This window comes from Montipora capricornis, chromosome 8 (genome assembly GCF_036669925.1).
Source record: "Montipora capricornis isolate CH-2021 chromosome 8, ASM3666992v2, whole genome shotgun sequence".
Lineage (NCBI taxonomy): Eukaryota > Metazoa > Cnidaria > Anthozoa > Scleractinia > Acroporidae > Montipora > Montipora capricornis.
This window is the reverse complement of record NC_090890.1, coordinates 33,376,291-33,386,290: the sequence shown is the minus strand read 5'-3', so window position 1 is coordinate 33,386,290 and position 10,000 is coordinate 33,376,291. Positions and strand designations below refer to the sequence as shown.

The 10,000-nt window shown below is 40.3% G+C and overlaps 1 protein-coding gene across 1 annotated transcript in view; it reads left to right on the top strand.

The window, feature by feature from the left end:
* The first annotated feature begins 827 nt into the window (after window positions 1–827).
* LOC138060372 (uncharacterized) overlaps window positions 828–10,000 on the top strand; it is a 12,647-nt gene continuing 3,474 nt past the window's right edge. The window contains exons 1-7 of the mRNA XM_068906130.1: window positions 828–1,167; window positions 4,526–4,863; window positions 5,263–5,357; window positions 6,555–6,711; window positions 7,825–7,888; window positions 8,544–8,597; window positions 9,990–10,000. The exon at window positions 9,990–10,000 is cut by the window's right edge and continues 204 nt beyond it. Of these exons, the coding sequence (XP_068762231.1) occupies window positions 957–1,167; window positions 4,526–4,863; window positions 5,263–5,357; window positions 6,555–6,711; window positions 7,825–7,888; window positions 8,544–8,597; window positions 9,990–10,000 (930 nt within the window). The 5' untranslated portion in view covers window positions 828–956. The remainder of the gene's footprint in view (window positions 1,168–4,525; window positions 4,864–5,262; window positions 5,358–6,554; window positions 6,712–7,824; window positions 7,889–8,543; window positions 8,598–9,989) is intronic.

The window sequence follows — 10,000 nt, the reverse complement described above, 5'->3', positions numbered from 1 at the left end:
CTGGTATGACGACCCAGGGCCAATATTCCCCAGTACGGCTCGAGCTAGCTCGGTTAGTAAGTAGTTTATTATATGGTTTTTTAATTACCTCTTGCTTTGTTTTTGCAAGCCCGTAATCGGCCCGTGGGCATTACGGGAGAATAATGCCCTACAATTCAGTCACAATTAGCCAATCAGAGCGCGCGTTATATCGGCTACAAACACAAGCCATATTTTGAAGTAAGCAACCGTGGACAATTTTCCTGTCGGTGTACGTTGGATCAGTGGCTTGATTTGATCGGCGTTATTTCAAGTTGAGAAACTAAATATTCTTAATGACCCCCCAACTTGAAAGAAATTGCCTGGAACGCTGCACGTACCACAGGCAACCCAGTGTACCCTCACGGACGGTCTATTTGTGTTTGCTTTCGGACAAGATAAGCGTAAAATAGTTTTATCCCAGGAACACAATTAGCAGCATTAATGACAAAAAGAAAACTAGCTTTTGTCCTTTTTCTATGTATGTAAGCAAGTCGCGCTTAAAATAAATCGATCTGTGAAAACGCCGTGACACAACACGATGGAGTTGTAGGCCGGGTCATGGGTTCTTGCCCTTAGCCGATTTGATCTATTACATGTAATTACCAAAAGATTCGCCATCTTCGACAGCAATCAACCTAGCCTACGTGTAGCCGTACCTTCCCCGGGGAGGAAGGGGGGTACGGCTACACGTATTAAAGCTACAATAAACCAGCACTTCATTGTTATGATCACGTAAGCTTAGCAACTGCCGCTAAGTTATGTGAGTAATGTAAAATATGATAATGAAAAGTCCCATGAGATTTCTTTCCGATTATCATATTTTTTAACTCAAATAACTTAGCGGCAGGTTACGTGATTACAACAGTGAAGTGTTGGTCGATTAACTTGCTGTCGAAGATGTAGCAAAAACCACCAAAACGGTTCTTATAGACAGAATGCACAGATTTTACAAATTACTGGTTTTTGGTTATGCTCTGGTTTGTCTCAAGAAGAGTGCCTTCGTTGAATGCAAATGTTCAAGGGATTCTGGACCGAAGATTTGTCAACAAGGATCTCAAATCTGTCCTGCCTGCATCGACGTTTCATGGGTGATTCGACCGCCTTTTGTTTACTTGAGGGAGAACTCAACTGCAGGAATTCTGCTAGGTATCATGTGCGTTGTTATTTATATTTAAACTTGCGATTACTCAAGCAGCTACCCCAAGGTACAATGTTATGTTATATTAAGCAGGGGACACTTTTTCGAGGAACATTAGGGTGGAAAGGAGGCGAGAAGTAAATTGCTTTACAGGGTTTTTTATGTCAACAGTAAATAACCGAAACTTATCGGAAGATCTAAAAAAGCAGACATTCGACCAATGATTATCGTATTCACTATGACCCGAAATTTAATACGCAAATTAAGGTTGTGCTGTTTCCGGTTACGCCTGGTATCTCTCATTGAATGATTATCGGATCATCACGTAGGTCCACGTAGACTAGTTTCAGGCTTTCGGCGGCATTAGGACCCACGAAATATTATTTACCACTGATTATGAAGTAATTTCGTTTGGAGAAATCAATGGACGAGCTGAGATACTATGAAGACGATGTACTTTTGAAAAGAAGTCTTTCGAAAGTATTAATTGTTGCCGCAAGTGAGTGAGCCTGAAGCGAACGAACGAGGCAGCTCTCAAATCGGGAGAAAAACACATTTTTCTTCGAAACGCAAGGGATTGTGGCCCGGGAAGGGGGGGGGGGGGGGGAACTCCCATATGAAACAGACGGGGATGCTCGTCGGAAATTTTGAATTTAACCCCTAAAGGAGACCAATCTAGGCGTGGCTTAAGCAAATTTTGACCCCTAAAAGAGACCGTTTAAAAACACAAAAATACGACACGCAATGAGTTTTAATGATAAAAAGGCATAATCATCGAATGCTTTTATCTAAAAAGAAAATTTAAAAGGAAATTTGACTTCTGTTTCTCTTCGCGTAATTCTGTGTTACTTCGCGGAACCCTAAACGAGACCTTGGTGGCATAAAATATTGGCGCTTTGCCCGGAACACCCTAAGCGAGACCAAAATCCAAAATTTACACCCCTAAGCGAGACGACGAGCATCCCCGTCTGTTTCATATGGGAGTCCCCGCCCCGGGGGATTGTGGTCAAAGGCGCAAGGAATCGTGGTTATGCGCGAATGGAGGAATTAAGTTGCGCGGTATGATCTTGACAGCCTGCCGTGTTTCGTATCCTGGGCTACACTGTCACTGGTTTTCACTGTCACACAAGAAAAAATAAATTCGAAATCGTTCAATGAAAAAGGCCAACAATTTGGAATGTTGTGGAAAACAAACCTTTTAGCCACCTCTCCGATTCTCAGATCTGTGCAGTACATTTATTTGTCGAAGCGTGTCACGCAACTTTATAGGAGAATCTGGGGTTCACATAGCGATGAAAGCGCTTACTTTTCGCTCATGAGTAAAAACACATATGTATTAACACATCTCCTTATGTATGTACTGGAAAGGCTCAAACTGATGAGATTCATAGGGATAGATTTTTTTTCCAACCAAAAAGCTTTGTATCATTGTCACATTGGTGTCATGCAAGGTGACAATTGCTTTATTTTCGAAACGAAAGACATCACGGAACTGATATTTATTTTTTGGTCATTTTCAACTTCTTTTAGACCTTGTGATTTTCATATTTGATGACTTCACTGTGAAAACTATGTATTGTTTTCTTTCTTTCTTCTCTCGAGTGGGGTCCAGATAGACTGCAAAACAGTCGTTTTCTTTTATTTTCGGAAGGCGCGAAGCGCCATAAGCGTGATCCTCGCGTGTGAAGCGCGCGATTCTCCCTCGCCGTTTCTACACTCGCTCCAGACCTTTCGTTTGAATATTATTTTACCGTGTCGCTTGCGTTCGCAAAAACATACGACTGTTTTGCAGTCTAGGTCCAGAAGGAGTTCCAGTTGGGGGCTTAGTTTTGGGGGTCCACGTTTTGTACCGTCCCTGCTCAAGGCCTATTAAAATCTCCCTTCAATTCCACGCGCGAACCGTCGTTAAATTACCGCAAGCATAATTGAACATCTCTCTTCCCATCGGCAGCATTTCTACCATTTAAGTGAACTACTGTAGTTTAATACGTGAGGCGCTGTGGAATGTGGCTAACATGGAAAGTTTGGAGTGAAGTGATGATATTACGAAAACGAAATTATTATAAATATGGATTTTTTAGAAATTTTCAGAGATTATTGCTAAAGAATGTCCCTTGCCAAAAATCAGCGTGTCACGAGGTGCACGATCGTCATTTGCGCATATAACGTATCAAAACCGAGATGCGCATGCATGTATGACGTCAAGATGGCGCTGAAATAGCTCACCCTGTGCACAGGATAGCAAGGATTGCATTACTGTATTGAGTACATGTATTATCGAGATTTAGGGTCACATTTTCTTCCAACGACGAACGTCTTATCAACCAACGTGGTCGTCTCGCGTTTTACGGTTGATGGGATAGGGGATCCAAATATCAACAGAGATGTAACGCAACATAGTACTGCAGAACACCAAGCCACCATTGTGAGTGTTGTAGTGACATCGCTTGAAGAAATGAGGCATGTAGTAATACGCGCCATTCATATGCAAATAAGTGGCCGGGATAGTCTGCAGGTTATTTGAGCTTCTGCAAACACAGAAAATACATGATGGCACCAAGTGGGTTCAACCCACAAGAGTTAGGGTTAGGGTTAGGGTTAACCCTTGCATACATCTTATTCCAAAATGGCAGCCATTTTGGTATTCTTTTGTTTCCATGCACATTGGCCCTTATGGCCTCGCTTTCAAACGTAAAATTCAAAAGAATATTTAACCTTTAACGAGGCCATAAAGGCCAATTTGCATGGAAACAAAAGAATACTAAAATGGCTGCCATTTTGGAATAAGGTGTATTTTGTTGCCCAACATTCCTCTGACACATCGCGATATTAGACGACCGGCTTTCACGAAGGAACAACGTTGAACAACACCTAGTTTTGATTCCTAAGGCGCGGATCAATCGATTTTTATTGGATACGGGTCGAAAGAATGGCTTGAAGTCATTTAACTTGAACCGTTCAAACATTACTTCGCGGTGGCAACCAACAAATATATGATGTACGATCACCGAACGTTGTAAACTTGTTCACGTCGAAATGGTATGACGCGATCCAGTAGCTTGTTTTTGGTTTTTTTTTTTTTCAAACGTACGAAGTAGTTTACAGAAGTTAAAATTTTGCCCAGATTCAAAAGCTGGCTACTCGAGCGAATGCTGTCTCACGAGTGAGGTAATGCTTGGAGTTTCTTCTGAAGATTTTTAAACGTCAGCTTTTTATTTTTCATCATGAGTTTTAGTTTTCAATAACCGGTTGATCTTAGCAAAACAGTTTCTTTATTCTAAGTTGTTAATATCGGACGTTGGACTCTTTCCGCAACACTCCTCCCCCATCCCCACGCTCGGTAAATCAATATTTTTTCCTCCACAGATGTACTGATACTGATGTTAAGCAAGTGCTGTGGCAATGAAATCCCAACCTGTTGGAACATTTCTCATCATCCACCAGAAATACACGCAGAGCGGCTTCTAAGCACGGCTCGTGACTCCCACGTGATCTACCCTCTCATAGTAGACAAACAGGAAGCGGCAGATATGAAAAGTGACCTGATCAGTTTAATACCTTCGACCAGCATTGCCTTTGTGGTTCCCAGGGGCCAGCGAGAGAGCTACCCCAAGAAACTACTGATGTCTGTTTTTGAAGCTTGGCCCGTGTTGATACTGGCAATTCTTCTTTCTTTGCTGGCAGGTGCCTTTCTGTGGTTCTTGGTAAGTGGACCAGATTATGTTGAAGATTAAATTGCCGGATCAGTAAACAAGTCTTTAAGGACTAAACTCGACCAAATATTGTGGTGAAACCATTGTTATAACAAGAAACGAGGCAAGTGTGTTTCCTTCAATTAACATTTATCAGATATTTATATATTTCAGATTTGCATCTGATGTAACACTTGCACTGAAGTTCAAGAAGGCAGAAGTTCTAAACATGTCTGCAGCATTGAAAGTTGTTATTTTATATTCAAAAGTCTTTGACATTAGTTTTAATCAGTTGATAACATTAGAATGAATGAAAAAAAAATAGAATGAATCAGCCCCAAATGAAGGGTAAGGCCTTTTGGATCATCAGAGTAAAATTCGAGTAAGTAGCGAGCTGCTTTTCCGTTTCAGGATACATGGTATAACAAACAGGAATTTCCCCGCACTTTTTTCAGAGGTTCTTGGGAAGGATTCTGGTGGGCATTTGTATCCATGACAACAGTGGGGTAACGTGACAGTCTTTATTTGAGTTAGTTTTTTTGTCTTTGCTCTTTGCTTTTTCCTAGCCGAAATTCAATCCATGGTACAGGAGCCGAAGACCTTTAAGTTTTAAAATCTTCGCTTTTCTATAGCCTTATCCGCCGATCGGTTGACTCGATGCAAGATGGTTGAGTATCGGATTACAGTGCGGGAGATCATGGGTTTAAACTGAGGGTCTCGAAATAACTGTTTAAAAAGCGCTGACTTCGTAATGACGTCTGAAAATAGTTAGACTCCCTAGTGTTCTTCGATAAGGACGATAAACCCGAGGACTCCTGTAACAGTCCTTGAATGTTCATAACCCTGTGGTACGTGTAAGAACCCACACAATATTCGTAATTGGTTGGGTGGACTGTGTGAGATCCTTGATGGACTGATAACGGTGCTGATGTCTTCTCTCTTCCATAAAAATGAGAAATGTAAAGCCCTTCTGAAAATGCGCTGTATGAGTAGCATTACTATTACCATTCCGTGTGGTCTGGTGGATAATTGAGCCCACATTTAAAAGTGAAATCGTCAAAACACTGAGCAGAACAAAAGGAAGGGACGAGGATAAGACAAAAAAGCCGTACGCTCACTGAAACTTTTGCTCCATAGAATTCTTTGTCAAATTTCATATTGTGGTGAGTTTTAGATTTGAGTAGATTAGAATCTTAATTTAAACTCACTGACAATACATAGCACACTGGTGCTAGTTTGAGCGAGCACTGAAGATCGACTACTAAAACTAAAACTAGATACAAAATACCTCAAGTACATTAACACTAAAATGGGATAAAATTGGAATAAAATTAAGTGGCATTAAAAAAGGAATAACTTTATTATTGCATACCAGCAAAGTCAATTTTGTAAATCAGGTTTTTAAAATAACTCAAGCCCTGAGATAATCTAATATTATTTTAAAGAGAATTCCATAAGTTAGGCTCTTAAATCTAATTGATTGTAAATCCATATGATATTGTGTTACATCTATGAAGAGATAAAATACCAACCTCGTTCCCAGCCGTTCATACATTAAGGGAGCCTCGTTCTCCCTTAATGTATGATGGAGCTACATTCTTTAGTGCTAGAAAAGTTTGTATATTTAAACTTTTTTACTTGTTAACTCACACGTTTGTACAACTAAATCAGACTGTTCTTTTCTTTCCTATGTAAATCTGCAGCTATGGTGATCGAGCTCCTAAGTCCGTTTTGGGACGGATGTTCGCTGTAATCTGGATTCTAAATGGGATCTGCATATGCTCAATATTCACTGCTACATTAACCACTTCACTTACCACCATTAGCCTCGACACCAAGAAAAGTTTACCAGGCTCCAAGGTTAGAAAATAGACAACGACATTTAGAAAGAGAGCTCATGGCACAACACACTCCCCATGGCAATTACTAAAAGGGGAGGGGGAAGGGGTGCGAATAAAAAAGGTTGAATAGAGAGAGAGAGCGCGCACCCTTCCTCGCCAGTTGGCGCAAGTCCACACGTATTCGGATATTTTTGTATCCGCAACTTTTTCTTTCCGAATTCAAAAATATTTCCATCCACACGTACCGTATTCAAATCGAATTTGCCCGTCCACACTTATCCAAAACGTATCCGAATTCACTCTAGTACCCGGACTCCTCAAGGAAATAGAGGTAACAGAGCATGCGCCATGAAGCCCTCGGCAGCCATCTTGAGAATTGATTTCAAGGTCAGAAACTGGGCTCGATCTTGTTACGTCATCCGGATTTGGCGTCCACACTGTTCCGGATTCATATCGAATTAAAGAACATCCACTCTGGAGAGCGTAAAAGTTGCGGATTCAAAAATATCCGGATACGTGTGGACGCGGCCTAGGAGGCATTGATTCGGTTAAAAGAGCAACATCAATCACTTCCAGGCCAACCGCAATCTTTAGATTCGTTGCAAATGGTCGATTCATTTCTTCTTTTTTTGTATTCTGGAAAACATTAAAAGGTACAATGATCAAATTTCCTTGCTGGGAAAATTGTGGGGTTTTTTTCCGTTGGCTTTCTTACCAGTTATGGTTCTAGTACTCACTGTAATGTGCAGAATGGGATTTTGCTTTAAGTCTACTTTCCAGTCCCTGAAAATTTGTGTCAAACTTGTATTTTTATACTGAAGAGTACAAACAGCTACTATTTTAGTAGTCTTTAACAGCGTATACACCCATGCAAATCATGATTATTTATGACGAGATTATAGACCTCCTACTTTTCTTGGGAAATAATCATGAAAAAATTGCCTTAATTTGACTGCCCCGGTTCACTATTGTGGTCTTGTATCTCACACAATAGAAAAATGTAATTCAATATATATTTATTGAAAGTGACGTTTTAAGTGGTATATCATGGTATAGCATTAGAGGTCAATAACCGGGGTATCCTGAATAACCCGGATACACCTGTAATGCCTCATTTGCTTTTCCGTCTTAGGTTGGTGTTCTTGAGCGTTCGATAGAAATGACATTAGCTATGCGACAACAAGCCGATTTAAGAGGTAATCGAGAGTGAAAATCGGTGAGAGTTTTATGCCTCTGTTTTATTTAACTCGTTACTTGGGTGTTTTTAAAGGCGATTTTGAAATTCATTTTTTCCAATACAAACGCTTTCTTCGATCTTCGAACATTTTGAAACAAATGTGACAAAAAGTTTTGCAATTAAACTCCTAAAGAAGACCAATCTGCGCGTGGTTCAGGTTTTTGACCCCTAAAAGAGACCGTATATAGACATATGTTATATTTTTTGAAATATTTCTTCGCGTGCAACCCTAAACGAGACCTTCACGGCTACATATGATGGCGTTTTGCCTAGAACACCTTAAGTGAGACCAAAATCCGAAATTTACACCCCTAAGCGTGACAACGAGCATCCCCGTCCTCTTCATAGGGCGGGAGCTCGCGTTTCATTAAATCGTACGTTTCCTAGAGTGTTCATAATGTACTTTTCTTCCGTCTCATAGTCATATAGTTTGGCGAAATTAACTTTAAGATAACTGTGACGGTGGATCATTTTCATAACAAAAATCCAGTGTTTTTAGAATGGAAAGTTGCTATTGTAAGATACCTTCTACCCTGTTCATTGCTAATTGCTAAGTCTGCGAAAACGGGAGTTAACTTTTTGTTACTTTCGTCGTCTCTTTTGTTATTTTTCAGTTTATGATTCTGCTGAGGAAATGAAACTTGCCTTGGACCGAGGAGATATCGAAGGTGCAGACCCTTCTAAGGCAAAGGCAGCTTAATCAAGGAAAGATAACTGCAACGGCAGCGAAAACGCCACAAAACTGCGTATTCAAGGGGCTAAAACAATAGCTTTGCGCTTTTTCATTTTACAATTTAACACATTTCTGTGTCGTCCTCTAAGAAGCAATAACGTGAAAGTAGGACATTTGGAATAGGAGTATGTGGAATAGAAATTAGAAATCCTTCGTTTTTACGGAGATTCACATTAAGATTGTCAAACACCTGCTAAAATGCTATTTTAAATATATCTTTATTATCCTTGTTGCTTCAAAACGCCAAACATGCCGTTTTAAATCATCACTCCATGTATTCTTATTCCGGAATAGGGTCAATCGAACGCACCCTTAAGATGTTGTAAAGTAAGTCAACACGACCGCCCATTTAAGCTACGATTTCCCAAAGATCGCCGGCGCAAAAAATCGACGGATGCAACATTTTTGCAGACCAAAGTGTTTCCCTCTTTCGTTCGTGCAGAATAATCAGAAGCCAGAATATGGCTTTTCTTGGCGTCTGATTAGATAGTAGGGAATTTAAGAAACGGCGACGGCTACGACTAAGACTTAGGATAGTGTCAACTTAGAGCGGTTTTCAAATGAGTGTCGTAAAACCAAAACCAAAGTAATTACTTTGGCCAATCAAAAGGGGCGGAGACAACCCAGTAAACCAATCAAAACTCGAAGTAATTACACGTAGCCGACACAAAGTGCGGGAAAATGTGCACGCGCGAGCCACGATTGGTTTTGGTTTCAGTTCTGATTGGGTGAAAAAGTGGCACGAGAACTTTGAACCAATCACCGAGTGAAGTAATGCAAAACCAAAGTAATTCGCTAATTACTTTCGACACTCAATTGAAAATCGCTCTATAGAGCGGTTTTCAATTGAGTTTGCACATTTTCCCGCGCTTTGTGTCGACTATGTTTTTATTGGTTTACTGGATTGTCTCCGTCCTTTTTGATTGGCGAAAGTACTTTGGTTTTGGTTTTACGACACTCATTTGAAAACCGCTCTATTTTGAGGTGACGTTTTCGTAAATCTTAAATTCCCTAGTGTGGATGGCATAAGGAAGAAAACGAATAAATTTAAATGAGTAGTCACACTTTGATTGTTGAGTGTGAGGTAACACCGTTACAACGGATGGTAACGATTTGTGTGCTGACATTTCGAGCATTAATTAGACCTTTGTCAGAGCGATTTCTATGATAGTTTGCCCAAAGTGAACGAGATGACATAATAGTGCAAAGGTCTATTTGGAAGTGACTATTCGTCGCTGTTCAAGTTTACAATCATTCGAAATACTGCACTATTGTTTTTCGATGCGATTTAGTCATAGTTTTACTATCGATTTGGTCCATGTTTCAGGGGTATTACTG